Here is a 26,921-nt window from a genome sequence, read left to right as displayed (position 1 = left end):
GCAGGATGTAGTTCTTGGCTTTTGCTTCAGCACCAAGTATGCCACCATGCTCCCTGCTGTGATGATGATGAACCAAACCTCTAAAACTGTAAGCCAACCCCCAATTAAATGCTTTCTTTTATAATAGTTGTCTTGGTCATGGTGTCTCTTCACAGCCATAGACCAGTGGCTAAGGCAGGGAGCAAGCCAACAAGCACCGTTCTTTCTGGTTAACTGCCTCAAGCTCCTGCCATGGCTTCTCTCATTGATGGCTTGTAAATTGTAACCCAAATAAACCCTTTCCTTCCCAAGTTATTTTTGGTCATGGTGTTCATCACAGTGAGAAAAGAATCAAACTAAGACTACTACATAACAGGCAGAGCATGCACACATCTTAACTTATAATTAAAATGAAGTGTCTAGCTGGTTTTTAGTTGTGGCTATGGGATGAACAACTGTGACTCTACCTGACATTTTCTCTCTATAAAAAAGCCTCCCAAATAATAACAGGATGAATCGATAATTAAAAAAGTATTTTTCACTCCTGCATCATGTAAACTTATTCTAGTAAGCAGAAACGGCAGTGAACCAGTCTATCCATGACAAGCCTGTCTCTCAAAAGTCATTCTTGGAGTGCAGAAGTGAGCCCAGAGAGACCCCATGCAGTACAGGGCCTTCTCAGGAGGAGATAGTACTTGAAAGTCATGAAAACTGGCGTAGGAAAGAGCTCAGCACATCTGCACTGGCAGCACCTTCAGTATTTGCTGGGAGCAAGGTCACACGTGTGCAGGGAAAGGGAACTGCCTGGAGACCGATAGGCAGAAAGGACCGTAGATGTGCAGGAAGTCACACAGATGGGGGAGGAGTGAGGCAGAACTGCCTGGGCTGGAAGCTTCTTGGTGGTCATCTGGGGTATCCAACAGAGACCTCAGGAAGATCACAGGCTGTAACCGAGGCAAATGGTGCTCAGAGAAGCAGCACCAGATCCACTTAACACGGTCAAGCAGTTCACCAGGCGTTCCTTTTATCTTTAAAATTTTTTTTATTTTAGTAATTATATAAAACAGTGGTGTTTTTTGTATGTTTTCAGGAGCCTCGTAGACATAAACTTAGCTTTGGATTCACTAGTCCGAGTTATTCTGGTCAAAATATCCTTTGGGAAACGCTTAACCCGTGCCCGCCTTCTTAAGTGGCAGACAGGTTCTGTGTTAAAGAGTCAAGAAAGCCAATATGGATATAGTTCAAGTTCATCTCTTTCCAGAACCTTCCTGTTCTTCCTGGGTCCCGTTTCACACCCCTTCTCCCAAATTTTGAGAACTCCTTTAATCATTTTATCTTGGAATTCCCTTGTCCTCAGCGTCCTCTACTCCTTCTTTATGAGTCCTTTTGCCCTCTCCAGAGCACTCTCAATTCCGTCTTTCTTACCTTTATTCTGCTCTCTTCTCTGTCTGCGAATATTGGGTTCATTTAAATGATGACTTTAGGGGGCCGGAGAGATGGCTCAGTGGTGAGGAGCCCTTTCTGTTCTCACAGAGGACCCAACCTTGTTTCCCTACAACTGTGTCCAACAGCTCACAACCACCCATGACTCCAGCTCTGAAGGACCTGGCTCCTCTGGCCTGTGTGGTCACTGTACTCACATACACATACCGTGCCCCATCAACACAATTAAAAACAGTAACTCTTAAAAGATAAGATGACTTACTTTATAACAATTAATCAAATGAAACCTAATTTTCTCTGATTCTGAGTCTACATTTGTGTCCCTCCCTGATCAATCCACTCTGTTTCCCCTTAAGTCTCAAGACCTCACTCTGTTACCTCGCACACCTTTCCCTATCACATGCTTCTCCCTCAAGCTTTACCCCTCCCCGAGATCCTACCTCCTTCTGGCCCTCTCCACTGCTTCCGGAACAGCCATCTTGTCCTCTCCCCACCCAGCTCCAGTTTTTTCCTCTCCCAGCAGACCAGACCATCTAAGTCCGGTTCTGTTTTGAACCTACTGTGAACTAGATGTACTATTCACAGCCTGAGCTGATACGTGTCTTCCTTTGATGTCCCATCCACCAGACACACCTAATCTCTATTTACCAAAGAACACAGCATGTTCACAAATTTTTATTTTTAGAGCAAGACAAATTCAATTGGAAAAGATGCTGGGGTTATTACAGGACCTTAGGTATCTCTGAAAAAAAAAAGAGTCTTTCCCCCAAACACAATTTTATGCCTGCTGCTCCACACTTTGTGAATTTCACTTTAACGGATCTTCCCCAAATCATAGACATAGATAAGGGTGTCGTGATCAAACTTGATGAAATACATGGAAGGTTTGGTGGGAACCTGGTAAATGATTTTGCCTGTCTTTATGGTTCCGTCACTTTTGTTGTAGTGCACACACTTGCCTATCATGACATCCCTGCCTACTTCTGGTGTCACGTCTACTGGAGGATGCTCTGGCATGATGTGGAGTTTGCCTTCAATGTAGTCATCCAGGAGGTGGTAAATGTACAAGACCGGATCTTTGTCGTAGGTAACGTAGAACCAGGTCTTCATGATCGGCACCTCGTCTAGGACGATCCCTTTCCACTCATCCTTCGAGCCATTTGTGCCCTCGAATTCATGTTTCACTGCTCTGCCAACTATGCTGTTTGTGAGGTGGGGGTCTGTCGCCTGAGGAAATGTCACTTTATTAGGCAGGATCTTCAGCTGTAAAATCCTTTCATCGCGGTGAAGCTCTAATCCGTAGACACAATCGACCCCATCATACTTCACCAAATAGAGAGAAGGATTTGTTGGCAGTTGATCTAGAACGATGGCGTTCCACTGGGTGACTGGCTCATTGCCTTCTTTCCATCCATGAGAAATTCTGCGGCCGACAATGTTCTCCAGGGCCTCTAAAGGCCTGCCCGGGTTCTGCTTCTGGAGAGATGGCCCGTCCCTCTTCTGGAGAGGTGGCACGCCTCTCATACTCAGAGGCATCTTCATCATGGCTGTAAACCTAGTGCGGTAGGCCACAGCCCTCCTGGTCCACTGTCCTGTGGCTATCTTTCTGTGCTTGGGCTTCATAGCTGCCCACTCTCTGGGTTGGAAGAACTTGTCTGTTTAAACCAGACACCAAGTCGTTGCCTCCACCATGAGTGCCTGCAAGAAGGGGAAGAGGTGAGGCCAAGGCTCTTTTCTGGGAGAACTTTGGGGCAGGTGGCGAAGGCAGCACTAAACAGGTTTGGCTATCTAAATCTAATTTTGTCATAAGAAATTAATAGGAAAATTAACAAATGATTCTCTACAGCTCAGTTTAACAGACTCAGAGACACATTTCTGCTGCCCAGAGGCAATTCGCCTCTGCTAGGAAACCTACTCCCTGACTGACAAGGTCAATGAGGAGAGGAAGTATGCCTATCCACAAAGTGAGTAAACAAAATCAGAACAGAATGGCAAAGATGTCAGAAGGATGGCCACACCACCTCTCCTTCACCCTCAAGCTATGAGCTAGGTGGCTGCACCCATAAACACCTGTCCAAGATAATGGCACTCCTGTCCACTGGCTCTCTGTATGGTGTCTCCTGATATAGACTCAGGTTTATTACATAAAGCCGTTCTGTGTCTTCCATTACAGAAGTGAGTACCGCGAGACCCACCGCAACAAGAAAGACGCGTTAGTCTAGGCAACAGCAGCCATTTAGAAATAATTAGTGTCTTCTAAAACACATATGGACAAAGAGGAGTTTGGCATTTTCGTGGAATGATGAATTTGATATTGTTAGCAAAGATAATAAACTCGGAAGAATGGCTGGCCTAGACCATCCCCGCAGCTATCAAACATGGCAGCCAGTAACAACATACAAGTTGGACCCCCAGGAGTTTTGAAGGAAAACTTTTAACTTTCTGGGACTACAGAGGTCCTAGTTGCTTCATAAACATACTTACCAAAAGAAAATGTCCTAGTTGTCCAGATTCCGTCTTCTGGACTCGTTCAGGCGCCAAAAGCCTGTTGAACAACCGTGGGGCTCGGGAACCCAACTGGCCTCAACAGCCCTGCGAAGATAGTGAGCGCACCTTCAAGGGAGTCTAGCGCCCCTAGTGGAGCAGATGCGCAACCCCACCCACGGCTTTGTGACATCACCAAGGCTCTGCTATGTCATAGAATCCCTCGTTGGCCGGTTTCCTCCCTAGTTACCCGCAGAAGCGTCCAGTACCCAGGTCCTAAAAAGCTGCTCATACAGCCATCTGGAGACCCAAAATAAAGTCCCCACTCAACTTCCCGATTACTTGAGTCACACTCTTGCCCAAGCAACTCACTTCCTGTATCTTTTTTTTTCTTCTTTTTCTGAAAAAAGTCTCCGGTTTCTGAGTCACCAACTCACTTGCAGGTTGTTTTTTTTTTCCCCTAGCTCCCATCTCTCCCTTGGTTATCTTTAAGCCATTCTTCATATCAGAAATGTTGCCAGCTTCGCTGAGGCAACCCACTGGACAACACACCAAAATTAGCTTTATCAAAACCCATAATTAGAGGAGGGCCATTTTTATTCAAACAACGCTGGAAGTTGACAGGATTAAATACCTTGTATTGAAGTCAACGGTAATCATGAATTATGGATCCTTTGCAAAGAGCGAGGAAAAATTAGGTCCTGGGCCTGCTTCCAAAGTCGGGGTAAACTTGTGACAAATCCGCTATCGACCAGTCATATTTTAAATGCCTTTAAGATTCACCAGCGTTTCTGGTTACGAGGAATTTATTAGATCAAACGCAGTAAAACAGGATGAAATAGATGAGGTAGTTTCATTTTTGAAATATGGGCAGACAGAATACTGGATATAGGTAAATATAAAATTTACTTGCAAATTACAGAGGGTATTTTAATGGTTCTTCAGAACTTCAAAATGATCCTTCCCGGCCTCATCCCCTGTCCCTGTCCATCCTCTCCCTCTTCCCAAATAATTCCCTTCTACTTTCATGTCTTACATTTTCACACATATATGTGTATATATATATATATATATATTCAGAGCTTAGCGACTTACAACAGCTTTGTAAGCCTGTTCACTTCTTTGCTTCATTCTATTTCTTTTCTAAGCATGTTTCCAAACCTCACACTTTGAGTCTTACTCTGTCTCTGCCCTTATGTGGCCTCCTGCCACTGTGACTTCCACCATGTGCTTGGACTCAATGGTTTTAATTCAAGTGACATCTTTTCCTCATTTCCCTCTTCATTGTCCTTCCCCAGGCACCTGCTGAGATTTACAACCCTGAGGATTTTTTTTAAGGCTAATGAAATTGACCTGGAGAGTGCACACGTGAGCACACGTGCGCACGCGCAAATACACGCATCTCATAAGAGAAAACATCTAATATTTTCTATGAGCAATGAAGAAGGAGAGAGTTTTCAAAGGATGAAGCACAAATAGCCAATAAATACAAGAAAAATACGCTCATCATGGCCTCTAACTTGGGGAGGAAAGAGTTTACCTCATTTTACATTTCCCGGTACTAATCTGTTACTGAGGGACACTCAAGGCAGGAACTCGGGAGTGCTGCTTACTGGTTGTCAGTCCATGCCTCTCTCAGCTTTCTTTCCTTTTCCTACAACCCAGGGCCACCTGCCTAGGGCTTGACGCTCCCCATAGTGGGCCAGACCCTCCCACATCGACCATTGTAATATGTAATTCCTCACAGATGTGCCAGAGGCTAATGTGATGGAGGCAACTCTTCATTTGAGGGTCTTGCTTCTCGGGTATCTCTAGGTTGCATCACGTCGACAATAGAAACTAACCAGGGCCTCTGAACATCCGTGTTGATCGCCACACTAGATACTACTCACAATAAACAAGCCATGGGGTAACCTTAGCTGCCAATCACTGGATGAATGGTTAAAGAAACTGTGGTATATACACAATAGTGTATTTTTCATCTATGGATAACAGTGAAGTGTTTTGTTCTCAGGAAATGGATGGAACAGGAAAGTATATTGTTAAATAAAACAAGCCAAATTCAAAAAGACATTTGTGAAATTTGAGGCTTAGTAAAGGACATTAAATAAAAGGGGATATTTAAGAAGAAAAAGGGGTCCAGTGAGATTAGTGTTCAGGTGGACAAGGAGGGTAATGGGGAGGATGGAGGGGATCAAAGTACAGTAGGAACTGGCACAAAAATGTCACAACAAAGCCCAATAATTTCTACATTTAATGTACATTAATATAAAGGAATGGGATCTAAATAATGGCTTTGATTAAATTAGAGATCTATAGTTCAGAGATCCTCTAAATTACATTTGTATTTTTCTTCCCACAGATGGCTGTTGCTACTTTGTACTTGTTACAGATGACAGGACATGGCAAGGTGGTTCAGTCTCTGTATGCCATTAACCTTCTAGAAGTCACACCACTCAGTGAGCTGCTAGGTTACCATAGGGAGGAAGTAGCTAGAGATTAAGGGTATATGAGGTAGGAAGAATAATGCTCCCACAGCTACACATGTCCAAATCTTCACCGTTAACTGTGGTCTGAGTGTGTTTCCCCAAAAGCAATTTTCTGAAGATCAATCCCCAGTGGAACCATATTTGGGAGGAAGTGATTAGCCCAAGAAGGCTTTGACCTGAAAAACCAATTGATGCTGCTATCATGGGAAAAGTTTAATTATGAAAGGGAGTTTAGTTCCCTTTTATGTCTCTTTAGCCCATTGGATGCCTTCTGCGATGACAACACCCAACAAGAATGCCTTCCTCTATTGATGGTCCCTTGATCTTGGACTCCCAGGTTCCTGAACCAGGAAATCATGCAAGATCTGCTTCATTATAGAATAACCAATCTATGTTATTCTGTTTTTATCAAGACAACACAAATAGCAAGCAACCAGCTCATAGGTCAAGGGCAAGCGAATTGGGTTGTTATTGCTGACTGGAGATGAGATGGACTCAGCATTATCATGTGGGCTCTAAGTGAGGGAGGGCAGCAGGGAGGAAGAGGTCATAGAGGTGCAGCCTGGGAGAGACTCACACATTCCCTGTTAGCCTTGGAGATGAAAGGGTCAGTGGGTAAAGGGAAAGTCAATGAAACAACAGAGCTATCTGAGGTTCCCCGAGAGCTCCAGCCATCACTTTTAGCTGGTGGGACTCTTTTCAGAATCCTCACTTTCAAGGGTGTAAAAGAAAACTATTGCTCTAATCTAGTAAGTCTGTGGTCATTTGATACAGCAATGACAGTCAACTAATATGGTGTTAAGGTGTGAAAGCAGGTGAAGGACCCAGAAAGAAACCAGATCTTGGAAGACCCTTGGCCTCCAAGGATTGGAGACACTCTTCTTCTGCCCAGCAACACTGGTGTGCCTGTCTCTACTGATAAGGACATCCCAATATGTCCAGACCCTTCAAATGCATGCTTGCCAGTCTGGCCTGGAGGAAAAATTCCTTTTACTCAATTAAACAAATCCAGAAAATGCGGCACGCTTCCTGACCAGCAGAAATGAACGCCACTAAAAACGAGAATTCCTTCTCTATCACGTCTTTATTTGGAGCACTCGGTTGAGGAAAATTGGGGGAAGGGAAGAGAGAGTGCAGGGACAAGAGAAAGCTTAGAGAGAGGAAGTAGAGCCCAGAGGCAGCTGCTTTTAAACAGTGGAGAGGCTTGAATGCTGATTGGTTGATGCCATTTGCTGGTCTGCGCATGTGCAGGCAAGGGTGCTCAGCCCCACGTGGCTAAGCCAGGTATGGACTTGTATACCTCCAAACTGCAGGCACCTGTGCCTCCAGGTGGCTCCCTACAAGAAAAACCAAACCACCACCATAAAGTTACGAAAGTTAAACAGTCATTGGACCCACTGTAGCGATATTTCATTTGCATTTTATTAAATAAAGCTTTCCTGAAGATCAGAAAGTTGCAGCTGTTGTTTTACTCTCTGAACTTCAGGCAAGCTTTATTTATTAAAATACAAATGAAATATCACTACAACTCGCAGTCTATAAGCAGGCCAAGACATGCTAAACTCTAGCAGAGCACTTGTCTGCCGAAAGAAAAAAATGTGGATAAGACCAGGGCTGCCAACCTTTAAGACAAATCATAAATGTTAAAAATCAGGATCACTGCCATGCCATGACCACACCCAAGCAGACGAGGAAAACCAGTTCCCTGATGGTGACACCAAGGTAATACAAGAGGATACAGTTGTCAGAATCATGAGAAAGAATTTTAAGCATCTGTCCGAAAGCTGGCATTCAAGAATCAATGAGACTCCCCAAACAAAAGAAAATAAGCCGTATCAGCGAAATTGGAGAAACAAGAAAGAAGCAAATGGGAATTACCGAGTACAAGCAGAAAGAGTGGGGGATTAAAGTAAGAGTGTCCAGGTAAGTTCAACAATGAAGTAGAAACAGGAGAGAGGGAAGAAGGGGTTAAAGAGATGGCACAGTGGCTCAGAACACTGGCTGGTCTTGCAGAGGACTGGGGTTCAGTTCCCAGCACCAATGGATCTGATGGCTTCTATGGGCACTGAACTCACACGTGGTGCACTTGAGTATATATGCACGTGCATGCGTGTGCCCACACACACTCATACACACATAATTGAAATCTTTAAAAAAATAAGAAATAAGGAGCCAGGTGTGGTGGTCACTCCTTTAATCCCAGCACTCAGAAGCAACTTTATCTTTGTGAATTCAATGCCTGCCTGGTTTAGATAGTGAGTTCCAGTTCAGCCGTAGCTACACAGTGAAGCCCTGTGTCTAAACCAAACAAAAAAGAAAGAGTGTTCTATTTATTGCTGGTAGACATCAGAGTAAATATTTCTATAGAGAAATAGCATATAGTGCTGAGAGGATTGATGGACTAAGAGGAGACCCCAGTTCTTCATATCACCTACCCATCACAGCCTCCACACGAAGCAAGAAAGGAAAAACCAAAAAGGAAAACAGGGAATGTACAATTAAAGTTGGGGATATCGATCAGCGCATCAATGACAGAAGTAGGCAGAAAACCAGCTGGGGTGTGAAGGACTCCACCAACCAGGGTCACCTACTGACACTTCCCAGTAGCACAGGGATGTTCTTTTCTTCAAGTACCCATGGACTACTCAACAAGATTGACAGACTCTCGGGGATCACAGAACACAGTGTGACTTGTAGGATATGTTTACCTATTTATACAGATTTCATGTAGCCGAGGGCTGGCCTCAAACTCACTATGTTGCTGAGGATGATCTTGAACTCCTGATCCTCCTGCCTCTACCTCCTGGTGCTGGGATTGCAGGCATATACCTGCCACACCTGGCTTATGAGGTTCTGGGAGAGGGAGTGGCTTTGTGTGTGCTAGGTGAGCACCCTGTCCTGTAAGCTGCATTTCCAGCCCCTCAGGATGTGCTAATACAACAAAATCAAAGCAGAAATCATTAAGAGAAGGCAACAAGCAATCTCCAAATCTATAAACATTAAATTTCACATCCATGAACAATGCATATGTAAAGAAGGAAATGAAATAAAATATGCAGCATTGGAAAAAGAAGATAAGACATAGCATCAAAAGTTGTTATGGGTTGTTACAACCCATAGTTGTAAGGGTTCTAAGAGGGAGCTTCATTCACAACACTAATTCTTTTATTAGAGACCACAAGCAGTGGTCCCGGGCCAACAACCCAAGTTCTTATCTACACTAGAAAATAAGAAAAGAGTTAGCTCCATGAGAGAAAATAATCTTTAAAATGAGCCCCAATGCAATAACATCAAAGATAAAAAAACCAATGAAAAATGTCACAAAATGCAATCAGGTTTTTTTAAAGTAAAGGAAAGACAGTCTGTGGCTTTGGTTAGACAAAGACTGAGAAATATAAAGTGCATTCTGTTTGACAATTTATGAAAGAAATGACTGTGTTTTAGACTTCGCGAAGAACACCGAACCTAGCACCACAGACAAAAAGTTTTTCAAATTATTCATCATTAAAATATCTTTTAATGCCAGTGTTTACTCAGCTTGTCACTGCTGTAATCTGTTTAATATCAGAAAAGATTCCCAGCATTGCCATATGGAAATTATGCAATGTTGAAATGGAAACAAAGCATTGTATTCCCAACACAGACCCTGGTTGAGAAAAATCATTGTTTTTATCGTAAGAAATATAGCTTGGGTGGCACACGAGCTCCGTGCCTTTTCTATTCTCTCGGGTTGTCATCCCATCTTCGAACCATCTCTTCAGACAGCATCTCAGATATGTTGTATTTTTCTTCAAAAATCCAAATGGAACTGTCTGCCACACTGTTGGGCTTGCCAGGCTGCTTCGGAGGTCCTGGACCATCAGACACAGTGAAGGTCCTTCTTGTCAGCCATCTCAAACCAGACCAGCAGCGTCAATTTAGAAGAAAGGGGAGAAATAGAAACCAAAGAAGACGAGAAAAGCTGATGTGGTCTGGAGAAGTTTTGCTCATAGTCCAGGCTGACTTTGGATCTGTCATCTTCCTGCCTTAAGTGTACACCGCCGGCCCAGCATTTTATCTGTTATTCTAAGTGAGTCAGCTGCAGCCCCTCATTGGCCAGCCTCACTCAACATCAAAGTCATCAGCAACCACACCCTTCAACCATGTCCTTCAGCTCCTCTGTCATAACATTTGCCTTAGATTCTGTGGTCTTCCTTCTCCTCAGGCTCTACAAGTGGGAGCGATTTGAGCCGACCGTATCTTAACCTGATTCTGATACTATGAGAAGAAAAAAAAAAGGAGAAGAAGAGGAGGAGGAGGAAGAGGAAGGGGAAGAAGGAGAAGAAAAGAAAACATGAAAACTAGATGTGTCCAACATCAAGATTTGAACTTTGATGGGTTGGGGAGATAGCTTACTTGCAGTTTAAGTGTGAGCACCTGAATTTAGATCCCCAAATAAATAAATAAATAGGGTTTGTGGCCTACATATAATTTCAGTCCAGGGAGGCAGAGACAGGAGGTCCCCAAAGCAAGATGGCTGGTATGACTAGTCATACTGGTGAACTCTGGGTTTCACCGGGAGACTGCTTCAATGAATCCAGTGGAAGGGTAAGCGGATGAGTCCCTACATTATGTGTGCATCATGCACTCGTCCATGCACAGACTCACACAAACACGCATATACACAGGTACACTTACACCCACATAGATGCTGATGCATGTAAATATGCATACCTGATGTGTACACACTCACACAAGCAGTCAAACACAAGGAAAGTGGAACACAACAAAAACCCTTGGACTTCAAAGAGACCTCCAGGCATTGCCCTCATTGTGGCTGCATATACCATGAGGTGGGCATCTAAACAAGTGTTTCCTCCCACCTCCATAAAGGTCAACATACAAACCTCTGCCTTGGATTTGTATCAGCAGCCTCTATGATCTGTTGAGGAGTCTTCCTCACTCTCTAACATCCTCTGATTTTCTGTTTCAGGAATCTTGAGCAGGGACTCAGATGAGTTGAGCCTCATTCCCAATCTTGGATCTAAGATAATGTTCAACTGTCATATACTATGCATTGGAATCTTCAAAGAATGCTGCGTTACATTTCCCATGAGCCCCTGTCACAAAGTCAGGGAGAAGTGTGGCTTTCTTACTCTGCCACTTACTAGCTTAGATTATTGGTAAATTGGCTCAACTTCAAAACTGCACTTCTCTCGTGTGTAAATGAGCAAACAAACAATTCCAATTCATCAGTTCTCCATTAGGAGTGAGCTAGAAAAACACATCAAAATAATTAGCGCAAATGTGGTTTATGAATGATAAGCAGTATTATTTATATTATTGGTAACACTGAAAATTATTGTACCTGGGACTTAATGGCTTTGTTATCATTGTGCAGATAATGTGAGGAAAGCATCAAGGATGCAGTAATGCCTCCCATTTGTTTTATTTCTGATAAGTGTTTCTTTCTGCTCCAATTCTCTTTTATTTACTTTCCAATGCATCTCCCTCTTAGATATTGAGGTTAGGATGGGTTTAGTGAGGGGGGAATAAGATGTTGTGCCACAGAATTTATCTATAAAATTAACTGTTGAGTTCAAATGGAGGTGCCCTCCATGGGTGAGTCACGCTCCTCCCAGAAGCCATTGGTTTCTTGTGATGGCTAATCTTGTTTGTCAACTTGGCATACTCTGAAAGAAAAAATCTCAGTTTAGGAGCCACCTCCATCAGATTTGCCTGGTCTATGTCTAGGGGGGCATTTTCTTGGTTGTTAGTTGATGTAGGAGGGCCAAACTCACTTTGGGCAGCACCACCCCAATGCAGGTGGATCTAGGCTGTTTAAAGGTACCTGGAAGTGAGTTTAGAAGCAAGCCAGAGAGCAATATTTCTCTGAGGTTTCTGTTCCAAGATCTTGCGTTGATTTTTCTTGATGAAATAAACCTTTCCCTCTTCAAGTTAGTTTTGGTGAGTGTTTTTTTTTAAATCTGAGAAACAGAAAAGAAAACTTGAACAATTACTAAACAAAACCCCCAGTGCCAGATGTGGGATGTCTTCCTACAAGTCTGACCAGGGAGATTCCAAAGACCTCCCCCCCAACAAGTTTGCAGGCTATTGTCATTGCTCTTGGCTGTCCATCAGAACTTGGTGGTAAGACCCCATTGCTGAAGACACTGAATACTTTGGTCACATGTCACAGAAGGATTTATCTGAAGCTGAGATGGGTGCTTCCTCCATAATGGCTAAACTTCATGGTCCAAGAAGGTGCTATCTAGGCTGTCTGCAGAGAAAGCCATCTACAATCTTACTACTCAATTGTGAACCACTCAAGCTACAAGTTCAGTCTAAATGTGCCCTCTAGTCCAGTAGTGGCATGACTGTCATGGAGGTAAGTGGTGTATCCAAGGCCTGGTCAACAGGAGGTTATAAAATATCTGGTTCTATAAACCTGGTCAAGAACCTGTGATTGGGGAGCTGTAGGCCCTGTGAAGGAACCCAATACCATTGAGTGACAGCAAAAAGTTGTTTTCTGGTTGTGACTGAGTTATCCTTATAAACTCATGGTGTCTACGGTTATCTGCACAAGGTCTGCATAAGATTGGGTCCCTCAACATTTCATTATGGAGGGTAGACAGACCATGAAGTCCCTCCCCTTCTATAGAACAGCTTGGCAATCAACATTTATTGGAGGAGGGGTTCTAGCCTCTTCATTGATGTAGCCACAGATAAGTTGCCCTTATTCTGTTGAACACCCTTGTGCTCATCTAATCAATTAAACTCAGGTGTCACACACAAAAAGGAGACATGAAATATGAGGAGGGACTTATTGAGAATAATGGTGCTACTGGGAGAGGGAGGGGCATGAGGGACTGAGGGAGGGGGCAAAGGGGAATTGAAAGAGGGGATGAAAGAGGGAGATAGGGAGTGGAAAAGAGGAAAACTCATATAAACATAAGAAACTGTCAAACAATAACAAAAACAAAATAGGTTTTTTTAAAAAAAAAAGTTTAACTAATAGCTATCTTTCTAGAGTGTCAATCATTACACCTTAGGGTTTAGTTTTTTGGATTTATTTTGTTTGTATGGCTCCATTTCCTTTCATTAATCTGTTAAATATAGAGTTTTAGCTTGAGTCAGTGTGGTTCAGGGTTCTGTGTGACTGAAAATCAAGTCAATAAATAACTTGTATCTAGCAATAAAATCCTGGTGACCTCACCGGTGGTTTCCCCTTTATCTCATTCCAGCCGCACTCCTTCTAAAAACTCTGTCTGAACTAAGCATCTACCACCGAGTCTTACACTATCTCAAACCAGAAGAGGGAAAACCTACAAAAACAAGGTGAGACAGATTCTTGAAAAACAAAACAAAGCAAAGTAAAACTTCTTCATTCTGCATTTAGGATTCCATTTTATTATTTTAGAGATTCCACTACATTGAACAAAATGGAAAGAATAGAGTCTGAGGTGACGCCTAACCTAGTGAAGTGTGGCTGTGAGTTGGGGGTGAACAGCTGTGGAGTGCTCAGGGCGTCTCCCTCCTGAAGGTGTGTGTGTGAACAGCAAGACTGAGTGTGGAGAGGTCCACCAAGTGACAGAAAACAGCTCTGCAAAGGCTTAGGAATGTGGACGCTCTTATGTCACACCATCTGTGAACAGTCACACACGTAAATCACCCTGTGCTTCTTGTGTACACCTTCATACACCTATCAAGTGATGCTGTGTATTTTGGGGTTGTATACAAAATGATTGTGTGGGACTGGAGAGGTGGCTCTGTGACTTAAGAGCCCTGACTGCTCTTGCAGAAGACCCGAGTTCAGATTCTGGCACCCATGTGGTGGCTCACAGCCGTCAGTAACTCTAATTCAGCTTTCCCTTTGGGGTCTTCTCCATTCTCTCGCCTTGATGTTTACACACGTGGTCACGAGGGACACTGGCCTGAGTGGTGTAGTCTCCCATGCCCTGTTGACAACGACTCCTACTTTCTTCCATAGCTTCTTCTGGCTTCTGTGAGTACTGTATACACATGGTACACATGCATACAAGCAAGTGAAATCCTTCACTATTTTTTTAAAGAAAAAAGAGAAGGCAAATTGAGCACTCTCTGCTCCCTATCTGCACTCACAATGTGACCATCCGCCTCACACTCCAGCTGCTGTGCTTTTCCTGCCTTGATGGATGGGATCACCACAAACATGGATCTAAACAAGTGCTTCCTTTCTTCTTCAAGATTGTCTTGTTGGATATTTTGTCATAGAACAAGGAGAGTAATGAATTCACATTTTTTTTCACATTAGTGCATATGAATGAGAACCAGCACCTCACTAAGTTCTACAGGGTTCTCTCGGCTCCATCCACAGAGCCTGGAAATGGTATGAACCCTCAAGTCAACCTGGTGTGGCCACAGCCAGCACATACTTTTGATGCTCTACTCTCTTTGTGGGAAACAAAGTTTTGTGATCAAGGCCACATGCAGCTTGTTGTAAAGTTCATTTTGTGCACCTATTTTTTGCAGCCATACTTTGGGAGGAAGGGAGATGATGAGGGTGTGTGCATGCCTCAGTTCTATGGAAGACCATTTGCACTTTGTGCCCTCACAGATCTTAGTGCTGGAATGCAAAGTCTTAGCCCAAATGTCCTGTTCTTCCTCCCAGGTGGAGCTATGTCTTAGCTGGTGGTGGGGAACTTTGATCACGGGGTAAACTGTGGTTCTGGAGAAGAACCATCTCATGTTATAGAAAATATACCTGACATGTTCGCCTTCAATACACTTTCCCCAAAGAAATTTATGGAAGAAAAAGGGGGAGATAGGATGTCTAAAGGGAAACCCAAATCCAAAATCCAAATTCTTTGACTATTTGTCCTAATGCAGCTGTGTATGTATGTGTGTGTATGTGTGTGTGTATGTGTGTGTGTGCATGTGTGCATGTGTGCATGCAAGTGCACATTCCTGTGTGTGTGCACAAGGAGGACAGAAGACCTTGAGTGTCTTCCTTTTATCCTCCTCTTCCTTGGTTTTTGAGACAAAGGTCTCTCAGTGAATCCAAAGCTCACTGTTCTGCCTATCCTGGACACCCAGAAGCTGTGGGCTCCACCTGTCATTACCCCTTCAATGGTGGGTTACAGGCATGTACAGTTGTGCCCAGCTTTTTAGGTGGGTGCTGAGAATTTTACAGTAGGCCCTCTTACCCACCGATCCATCTCCACAGCCTTCATTTTACTCCATATTTAGTGGTGTTTGGGATATTCTGTGTTTTGTTTATTGTTTCAGATGTTTGCCTGGCCTACAACTTGACACTTAGTCTTGGACTATAAGTCACTGATTCTCAACCTTCCTAATCTCTGACCCTTTAGTACAGTTCCATGTGTGTGGTGACCTTAGCCACAAAATTATTTTTATTGTTGAATCTTAACTGTCATTTTGCTACTGATATGAATCGGAATGTAAATGTTTTGGGAATAGAGACAGTTGCCGAAGGGGTCGCGACCTACAGGATGAGAACCACTTTTATAAGTGGTTGCAAGATATATGTGAAGTACAATTGGAGAAGACAACCACTAGGGTTACTTTCAGGTCCCAAGAGCATCATTTTATAGACCTCTCTCACCTCCTTATCTCCTTAATTATGGAGTCATGGGAGGAGCGCTTGTCATACGGAGTAAAACAAACCTTAACAGGGACACATGAGGGGTCATTATTGCTACTATTGTGCCTTTTCCACCCCCCAAAAAATCACTATTTAAGCATCATCAAGAGCCAAGAAAAGAGGCATTAAGATCGATGTGTGTGAGATTCTGCTCATTCATCTCGTCTACCTGCGCCTAGACCTCAGAAGACGGCAAATGTTAGTCATTCGAGAAATCCACCTCCTGCTCATATTTTGTTAAAATCAAGCTAAATTCCCAGGAAGGGAATAAATTTCACCTTAAAACAATAGAGATGGGTACACAAAGAGGGGTTTATGTTTAAAGCTTTTGCTTACAGAACTGAACTTGGGGTTGGAGAGGAGGCTCAGATATTAAGAGCACTGACTGCTCTTCCAGAGATCCTGAGTTCAATTCCCAGCCACCACAAAGTGGCTCACAACCATCTGTAATGAGATCTGGTGCCCTCTTCTGGCCTGCAGGCACATATGCAGGCATTTAAAAAAAAATGAAGCTTCATTTTCTCTCTCCTAAAATGAGATGTATTGCACACCTCACCTGAATCAGGACCATACACATAAGGACCAAATGAAGCCTTGAGCATGGAAGACATGAATGAAGGTGTTTTTCCAAGGTAGGGAGACAGAGTAAAGCATCCTTCCTCGGACTCTTTGGAAGTGAGCAAGCGAGTGTCTCTCCAGGCTTACCTAAGCCATTGTATACTGGGGCAGGCTTGTGAAGTCCTGGACCCTCAGCATCTCCAGTCCCTGAGGCTGAGATGCAGCTGTCCCACAACCCCTGCAGGAACACTGCCAGGAAAAGGCACTTGAAGAGCCCACTCTTTGTAGCCCTCTTCTCTCTGAAGTGCAGATCTTCAGTTCTGTTATTAGCAAGACTGGCATCATGCCTTCAGCCTTGTCTTCTTTTCAAATCTGCCATCTCCATGAAGCTCTGTAGCGAAGGTCTCAGCTGGGAGGTCTGACTCCCGGAGCTGATGTCTCCAACAGGCTTCCTAACATGACACCTCGACCATTTCCAGCAGGGATTATCCGTGCTTTATCTAGTGTGGAAAGGGGGAATCAGTTCTTGCTTATCTGAGTCCCTGGAGTAGATGCTTGTGTACAGAGGAGCATGTGAGGGAATTAAAGACATGAAAGAACTAATATACCCTCAGGGAAATCTTCTCTAATATTCTATTTCTTTCTTTTTATCATAAATCAAATGAAGTAAGTCAATATCTTAGACAGGGCTTATGCATTGACCTCTCTCATCCGCAAAGTCCTAACTCCTGGCTGCTCAGGCTTTGATATCTATTGGGAGTAGAGTCATTGCAAATATAACTAGCTAGGACAGGGTCACACTGGAATGTGCTGGGTCCTTAATCCAATATGATTATTGATGGCTTCAGAATAGAAGTGCTGACCAGTGGGTAGAATGGATGTGGCATGACATCAGGCGGTGGTTGACTGACGGCTGATTTTGTTTCCCACCAAGGACTTTGGGGATTTAGCCTGAGGATGATGAGTACTAGAGAATTTTTGTCAGGGAGCAGCAGTCATTCAGGATGATCCCCTCGGGCTGCAGAGAGGAGGACTTGGAGGAGGCTGGAGGGACCCTCGGCCAAGGCGACACTGAAAGCTGTCAACTCCACGGAAGGCACATGGTTCAGAGTAGAGACGGGCAGAGACAAGAACCAGAGGCCCTCCATGGAAGGCACATGGTGCAGAGTGGAGATGGCAGAGACAGCACCAGAGGCAGTTAGGGCAAGACTTCTCTTCTCTGCATCTGAGCACCCCACCCCATGCTGTTCTTTCTGCTCACTCAGCATTTAGTCTGTCCCAAGTTGCTTAATCTCCTACTTACACATTCCTCATACGAACCAGCACAAACCAGCGTGAGGTATAAGACAATGTTGTTTTTATACAGCACAAAGAAACAAGTACCATATATTTTAAGACACAAGGGATGTACAATGATTCATAACTGAAATGATAAAAAACTGAAATAATGTCATTTAAGAATTATTGAACTGGAGGGATGGCTCAGTTAAGAGTGTTAATTGTCCTAGCGGAGGACCCGGGTTCAGTTCCCAACCGCCTATAACTCCAGATAAGAGGGATCTGATGCCCTCTTCTGGCCTCCATGGATAACTGCATGTGGGTATACATATACACATACAGACACACATACACATAAGTAAAAATAAATCTAAGTTATGAAACACAAGATCACTTCAATTTTGCATAACTTCCCACTTGTTCTCTTCAGAGCTCTTGTGCATTGTTTGAATATAGACCAGGACACAAACTTCTGTAAATGCCACAGGGCCTGTCTTTGAATCAGTTACATGCTGAGTGGTAAATGTGTACGATAGAAATGATGTAAGCTACCTAATGTTAGGAAGTTTGAAAAGCGGAAGCTTCAGTGGGTCACGGTGTAGTTTCATCTTTTAAGGGAAGAAATCGGATGTTTGAGGAAAAAAACAGAAAAAAAGAACAGGTTGTTAAGAACAAGGAGAAATAAATTCTCAAGAAAACTCTCACTGTGTGTTCCTATTCTTTTATCTTCCAACTTAGACATGTAAGTCTCTGAGAGATGGGTGTTATTTGCATAATGGAGCTTAAATCACTCCTGTGTCTAGAGGAAGTTGGAGGGGTCTTGACCTCTTTTCCCTCTCATTGTCTTCGACATTGGCCTCACACCAGGCTGTGTGATCACTTCTCAATTTTGGTGCAAAGCTCAGAAGCAACTTTGCTGTTAGTATTGATTGGCTAATAATTCCTCTTCATCACAAGCTTAGGCAGAAGCTGTCAGGCTGAATGGCTGTCACCACAGCTGAGATTGAGTTGCAAGTGCAGCTTCGTCATCCTAGTGAAATCAATTTCAGAAAGTTGAACATTGTCCTTTGTTGTATATTGTACACGCACACACACACACACACACACACACACACACACACCTCATGCTTGTTTTTCTATTGAAAAAATTTTCTTTCCATATAACATATTCTGATCATGTTTTCCCCAAACTCCTCCCAGACCCTCCCCACCTCTCTCCCCACCCAATTCTGTGCCCTTTTCTTTCTTTCTTAATAAAATCGCAAATGAACAAAACAAGAAATTCACAACCCTACAAAACCACAAAACTGGAAACCAAAATATACAAGCAAAAGACCAATAAGCAAGTGCCCAAACACAGTTATATAAAAATGTCTATAATAATGCCATTGAATTTGTTTTGTGTTGGTCAGGGGCCTACCCTGAAGTGTGGTTAATATACCCAATAAGACTCCATTGGAAAAACCAAACTAATGTTTTCTTTGCAGACAGGTATCAATTGCAGATAGCTCATTGGTTATGGGTGGGAGCCCATGGCCACTTTCCCTTCTCAACCCTAGGACCCTACCTGGCTTGAAGCTGTGCAGACCTTGTGAATGCTGCCACGGTCTCTGTGAGTTCATATGTGTGTCAATCCTGTTGTCTCTGTCCTGGGAGTCATCCATTACTTCTGGCTCTTACGCTCTTTCCACTTCCTCTTCCACATCGATCCCTGCACCCTGTGGTTGGGGGAAGGGTGTGTGTGTGTGTGTGTGTGTGTGTGTGTGTGTGTGTGTGACATATATATATATATATATATATATATATGCTTGTGTGTGTACACACGTACAGTGTGTGTGTATGTGTGCATATGCACATGGAGGCCAGAGACTGACACTGAATGTCTTTTTCAATCATTCTTCATCTTATTTTCTAAATATTCATTTATGTTTACTTAATGCATATGAGTGTTTTGCCTGCATGTTCTTCGGTGTTCCATGTGTATGCAGTGCCTGTAGAGTCCAGAGGAGGGTGTCAGATTCCCGCAGAACTGCAGTTACATTATAAACCCTAATTCAACCATAAGATAAGAGCCTAAGAATTATAGCTAACAAGTTAAAAAAAGAAGTGAGATTAAGAAATAAAGGTAATAGCCTCTTTGTCAGAAAGACTAACAATGCAACCCAAATCCTTACAGGCCTATTTAGTAAAAGTGAAAAACCCCATTTTATAGACTATTGAAAGAGGGGGGTTGTATCATAATAAAAGCAGACGAGATTGTAGAGACCGGCTACTTATAGTAGTTCTACAAGAGCTGGACATTTTTATATATTTGATTTATATATATTATATATATAATATATATAATATATATATTATATATATTGATTATAAAGGCTCATATAATCAATTTGGAATTATGACTGTCTTGTTTTGCTGTCACATAACTTCATGAAACTGTTGCAACATTGGAACATGAAATTTGGGGTGTTCCAGGGCTATGACTACTCAGACTTTGTCTCGAATGTCCACTTTTCTCTTAGGGTTGCACTCGGCAGTTTGTAATAGCTGTTCACATTTGCTTGCTCATCTTCCCCATTCCAGAACACTCACTCCATTGGCTAGAGGAACAGTTCAGAGCTTTAAAACACTTGCTACTCTCTTTTTCAAAAATTTATTTATTTATTCTTTTCTCATATATTACACCCTGCCTACAGTTTCCCCTCATCCCACTCCTGGTCCCACCCCTTCCCTCCCCTCTCCTTCAGATCCACTCCTCCATTTCTGTTCAGAAAAGAGCAGGCCTCCCAGGAATATCAACCCACCATGGCACAACAATTTACAGTAAGACTAGGCATAAACCCTCACATCAAGACTGGATGAGGCAACCCAGGAGGAGGAAAAGGGTCCCAAGAGCAGGCAAAAGAATTAGAGAAACCCCCATTTCCACTATTATGAGTTCCATAGGAACACCAAGCTACACAGACATAACATACATGCAGAGAACCAGTTCAGACCCATACAGGCTCCCTGATTGTTGCTTCAGTCTCTGTGAGCTCCTATGAGTCCTTCTCAGTTGGGTTTGTGGGCTATAACCTTGAAAACACTTGCTTTTCTTACAGAGGACCCAGGTCCAGTTCCCAGCACCCACATCAGGAGACTCACAACTCATACCTCTGGGGGGGTCCGACAACCACTTCTGACCTCTGCAGACACCAGCAGTCAAATACACAAACATACAGAAGAGATGCATGAAAGCACACAATTAAGCACAAAATGAAAAAGAACATTAATTTCACAAGAGAGGGGTTTGATTTTTAGCCAGCATGTTTCAAGAAAGGCCACCTTAGGGACAGCAGTTCTGATTTCTCCTGGGTCTGTACACAGTGAGTCATGAAAATTTTTCCATCTTTTTTTTTTTTAAGTAACTGGATTCCTGAACAAATGAAATGCAACTGATATGCGCATACAGCTTAGGATACTGCCCTGGGCATAGCTACTGCTCCAGAGCGCTAGCTGTTATTCCTGTGTTATTATAAAGTTGCTGCTGTCGTCTCTAAATAGAGAAGCTAAATCCAGTCTGGGGGCCTGGCAGGAAGCACTTGCCAGGTTATTTCCATCGCATTTTCCCATCCTCCTGCATCCAACCAAGCATTCCCCCCACATTAAAACAAATTCACAAGGCATGCCTATCAACCAGCACAAGGTTGCCGTTCCCACCAGCTGCCATGTGAGAGTCTGCAGGGCAAGGTCTCCTCTGAGTACCCCAGCTGTAGCGAGTTCCAAAGAGAATGTTACCCTGGCATTATCTTTCATAGGATTATATAAAAGTCATTTTAGTGAGGCCATTAAAACAATCTGTGTAAACACGATTTTTTATAGCAGAAAGATATTCCAGGATGCAGCTATACTGTTATTGACTTGCCTGTCTCCCCATCTCTGGGTGCTCAGGACGTCTCTTGTTTTTGGTTATTATGAATGGAGTGGTGATGTTCCTTCTCAAATATGAATGAGAAAATCCTGCTGGATGGGAACCTTGATGATGCTGCTAAAAGACAAAACACAGCCATGCCATCTGTGGTATGGTCTCTGCAATGACATGGGCTTCCTGCGGGAGGGTTTGATATTGCTGGGAGTGCAACCCCAAATTCTTGAAGTTTGCTAACATATCTGTGGAAACACTCCTGGTATCAAGTTTATGAGAGATGCTCATGGGAATGAATTTGAGGGAGAAGTGCTTACGGCACCTAAGACAGCAAGAGATGATCATGGTGAGATCTCATCAGATGAAGGAAAAGTCACAGTCAGTGGGATACACTGCGATGCCTCCATCCATCCTTTCTTTTTACAATTACTTTCTGAACACACCCTGTGCACCAGGAGGCTGCTCTTGCTATGTTTCCTATGTCGACAGCATCAGCATCCCTGAGTACTTACTAGGAATGTAACTCTTGGGTGCCACCCAGACTTTTTGGTTCTAAAACAATTTTCTAGTAATATCTGTCTCCTCAATGCTTCTGAGGGCTCTTGAGACCTGCCAAAGTTTAAAATCTGTGAGGGTGTTATGACTCAGGACCACAACAGTGTTAAAGTTCCTTTTGTCCTTGGATGTAGGCTGCAAAGAAAGGAGCGAGAATAAGCAAAAGTTCAAGTACAGTGAGGCAGGTCAGGTGGCAGAGTCTGGAGGAGGAAAATAAACAGGGGTATCAGAGCAGAGACGTGAAGAGGGGGTGGGTGAACCATCCAGATGCTGGGTGGGTGAACATCCCAGGCAGAGGGCATAGGACGTTCTAGGACTTGAACAGGTGGCACTGACTGACAGCATTCTGCATCCACACCAGTGATGAAGGTGAGAGCTGGCTTCCCCACTCTGTGCTCTGGTAGAGGTATCTGCAGTGGAGAACATATGGCGAGCATCAGGCAAAGGGCAGCAGAGCATTCTGGGATGTGAGCATGTGTTTGAACCTTCCTGGGAAATGCACACGAGCATCCACCCAGAGTTGCACACCTCCAGGGAAGTTGGAGACACATTGGGAGTCGCGTTTCTCCCCATTCAGCTTACAGAGGAGATGAGTAGAATCATTGATGACGTGTGAAGGGAGACACCGCTGGCACCACCAGCAAAGAACCCAGGGCGGCCGACTGTCACTTGCCTGCAGATGTCAGGCAATATAAGGATACTTTAGGGACAGGCACCAAGACTGCCTCCTTTGAAGTTCCTTTTCACGGTTCCCAGAGGACACCCACCAGTGCAAGGGGCTCCTGGCCATGTTCTTCTGAGTAGCTAAATGACTAAGCTTCCTTTTTAAAGATCCTCTGTTCTGTTGTGTATTCTTGGGATTGAAAAAGGGAACTTGGGGGTAAGCTATGCTGAACAGGGTAGATGAGACAGCTCAGTGGGTTAAGGCCCTTGCTGCCAAGACAGACGACCTGAGTTTGAGCCTCGGGACTAACATGGTGGGAGGGGACAATGACTTCTGTAGTTGACCTATGTTTCCACATGACCACTATGGCATGGGTGTGCATGTGCATACACAGATAAGTAATTTGAAATGTAACTGAAAGAAATAATGAATGGCTACTATGTACATGTGTGTGCATGTGAGTGTGCAGGTGCACGCCTGCATTTGGAGACCTGAGGACAATTTCAGGAGTCTTCAGGTGCCATCTACTACCATTTTGTTTCTTTTGAGACCAGGTCTCTCACTGGCTTGGAATCATCAGCTCGGTGAGGCTGGCGGCCCAGGAACCGCAGGTGTCTCCCTGTCTTCACTTCCTGGCACAAGCACAATCAGCACACCTGGCTGTGTGTTTGAATATGGTGGGGATTGAACTTGAATCCTCATGCTGTCAAAGCAGGCGTTTCAAGAACCGAGCCGCCCTTCCATCCCCGAGTGGATGTTCTTTAACATCTGGGGGGATCACTGGGCGGATCCAGAGGCTGTCCTTTCCCTTTTCTGAAAAGGGATGCTACTTTGTCTTCCTAGGTAACCCAGTTTACAGCCCTAGGAAATGCTTCAGAGAGGAAGTCAAACAGCCTGGCACCCAAGGAGCATCGTGGGCAGTTTCACAGGTGTCACCTGGTGGCTCTGCCCAGGGTCTGACTCCCAGAACCCTGCACCTGGAGGTGGGAGAGCCTCCCTCTTGCATTTGTGCATTACACAAGAACATGGCATTGGAGTTCCTGCCTTGTCACCTCACAGTCAAGAGAACGGCAGTGACATTTCAGCTCCCACACAGAAGAACCCTGTGGGATTCTAGCCTTGTATGCAGAAATGACAAGGATAATTCCCTTACACCACTGCTGAGTCTGGTCCTTTACACAGGCCTTGGACCAAATTGGAAAAGTACTCTATGTTGCTATGGGAGCAGCCCAGTGCCCCAAATCAGCTGTTAATACTAACAGTTCTTTGTTTACTAGTGAGGGGGACTCCTGTCCCCAAGACGATGACATAAGGGAAAGTGACGATTCTATGGTTGTTTATTACTGCCTTGCCCTGCAGGTTGTCATGCAGAGTGGGACCAAACTGTGTTTGAGTCACTCACGAATCAGTCATGGGCAGGTGTTTAGTATAACAAAAACACTCTCTGTTCTGCAGCGTCTACAGCCTCTGCATCCTAGGTAAAGATGCCGTGGCTTTAATTTAATGATGACTCATCTTATTTAGGTTATGGTTTCCATAAGCATCTTTGACTTACTTCTTTATGCAGTACATATAATTTTTGGTTTTGAGATGGGGTTTCACTATGTTGTCCTGGCTGGTCTGGAGCTTCTTCTGTAGACCAGGCTAGGCCTCCAGCTCACAGTGATCTACCAGCCTCTACCTCTGGAGTGCTGGGATTAAAGGTGTGCATCATCAAGTCTGGTTTGTGAGCAATCAGTTTTTAAATGGAATGTATTTGTTGTAAACAATATGCTTCTTTTTGGATGGGTAGTTTAAGTGTCCAGAGTGTGTTATGGGGGTGGGAAGGAAGGTGGGAGAGGTGGCATTTTACCAGGGAACATGTAAGAACTCAGAGTTATTGTCCATCTCAGAATACTGTTGATATATTTGGGAGTGTATATTTAAAAATATTCATTTGTTAAATGTCAGAATATAAGACACTGTGTTTTGCTAGTTTCTTAGAATTTTTTAAAAAAAGATTGTTTTCATTTTTCTGTGTATGCGTGTTTTGTCTACATGTGTGTCTATGTCCCATGTGCATGCATTGTCCATGGTGGCCAGAAGAAGGTGTCAAATCCTTTGAACTTGGAGTTACAAACAGTTGTGGGCAATCATGTAGGTTCTGGGAATGGATCCTGTGTCCTCTGCAAGAGCAGTTGGTACTCTTAATTACTGACCATCTCTCCAACATTCTTAGATTTTAATCTGTAGGGACCCTCAATGTGCTAGCCTTCTGCTACAATAACAAAATGCTAGAGAGGGTCTCTGTATCACAGGAAAGGCTGGCTTCGTATCCCAGAAGTTTCAATCTGGTTGCTTTCTGGCTTATGATGAGGCCCACTGTGGCAGGAGTCTGTAGTAGAGGGGGCTGCTCACCTAATGGTAGCAAGAAAGCAAAGATGAGAGGGTAAGAACGTGCTCAAGACCCTCCAAAACAGTGCTCTCAACCTGTGGGTCACAACCCCTTTGGCAAAACTCTAAATCAAAAAATATTTCCATTGTAATTCATAACAGTAGAAAATTACAGTTATGAAGTAGGAACAAAAATAGTTTGATGGTTGGGGGTCACCACAACACGAGGAACAGTATGAAAGGGTTGCAGCACTAGGAAGGTAGGGAGCTGATGCTTTTAAAAGACAAACCCATGATGGCCTGACACCTCCATGTAGGCCATAACCTCCCATGATGCCAAGTTGTGGACCACACCTTTAACACACATGGTTTGGGGGGAACTGCAGTAAGAATCCCTTCCCTGGGGGGAGTTACACAGTATCATGCCCTCCTCATTATGTCCCAATGGCAAACGTAAGTGTAATTCTCTCAGAGTTTACCCTGGGGAAACAGTGAGTTGATTGGGCTTGTTTGCAGAATATGGGGACGGGCGCCCCAAGGCCTCTACACTAGGAGATCTGCATGCACTGTGGTAGCAGTACTGATGGAGCCCCTCATCACCTGTCTCCAGTATGGGAACAATCCTGAGTCCCCAGACCACTTGCAATCAGGACAGAACTGTAAGCAGATGGCTGAGAGACACAGCAGGAATCTTGGGTGAGGGGCCAATGACCCTTCCCATCACCTCCTTCTATGGGGGGACCTCATATCAAGAAGTCCTAATATGATGGTCACTTGCAAACTGGCGCTGCTGACCTGATGAAGATGACCATGTGTTATAACCAGATCCAAAGTGCAGCAGACACATCGCCATCTTGAACCAGGTAGTTATCAGCCTGAGTGCTGAGGCCCAGTCCTCTAATCTGTTACCTCCCCCAGACTCCCCCATACTCTTTCCTTCTCGTTAAACCCAGCAGCCTTGGCTGACTTTGCCCTTCCTACAACTGAGCTTCCAAATTCAGAGGGATGGAACGGATTCTCGTGTAGGTGACAGCTGTGCAAAATCCATCTCAGCCCTCGGTTGGCAACATTACTCAGAGTGTCGCCTCTGAGATCTCCTTATATGACCAAGGCCAGCCCAGTAGTCTTTAAAAGATGACACACAGCACTCCAGCACAGTTAAGTAGGAAATTTGTCGCAGTGTGTCCCTGGAATCAATGAAAATGTATAGTGTGCTGTTAAGCCGGTTTGAAATTTTCATTCATGGACAGCAGGCCACTTAGAAATGAAGGTATCTGAACAATAAATTTTCCAGTCCTTTATGATGGTATCTGAGTTGTAGGCTAGCTTTGTGACTGGCTATGACATTTGTAAAGGACGTGTGAAGTTTGGATCTTCTCCATCCCTCTAGATGGAGCCAAGCTCCCCATCTCCTGCCTCACACGGGAACCTCTACTGCCTGCCACCCATGTGCCCTCCTCCTTTATCCCAGCTCCTTTGATGGACGACCCAGTGGGAAGTCTCCAAGTCTTAGTTTGTTGTCTATCACTGCATATATGTGCGTGTATTTGTGGATGCGGGCACGCGTACATG

The 26,921-nt window shown here is 44.0% G+C and overlaps 1 protein-coding gene across 1 annotated transcript; it reads right to left on the bottom strand.

Annotated features, from left to right (window-relative positions):
* Positions 1 to 2,082: 2,082 nt before the first annotated feature.
* Positions 2,083 to 4,076, bottom strand: LOC125397660 (spindlin-2-like). The gene is made up of 2 exons (XM_087903620.1): positions 3,907 to 4,076; positions 2,083 to 3,120 (listed from the first exon to the last, which is right to left on the bottom strand). Exon 2 carries the CDS (start codon positions 3,043 to 3,045, stop codon positions 2,236 to 2,238), a length of 810 nt encoding a protein of 269 aa, XP_087759746.1. The 5' UTR covers positions 3,046 to 3,120; positions 3,907 to 4,076; the 3' UTR covers positions 2,083 to 2,235.
* Positions 4,077 to 26,921: the final 22,845 nt, after the last annotated feature.

The sequence above is a fragment of the Myodes glareolus genome, chromosome 2 (assembly GCF_982192425.1).
Source record: "Myodes glareolus chromosome 2, mMyoGla1.1, whole genome shotgun sequence".
NCBI lineage: Eukaryota > Metazoa > Chordata > Mammalia > Rodentia > Cricetidae > Myodes > Myodes glareolus.
This window is presented reverse-complemented; position numbering and strand designations above follow the sequence as displayed.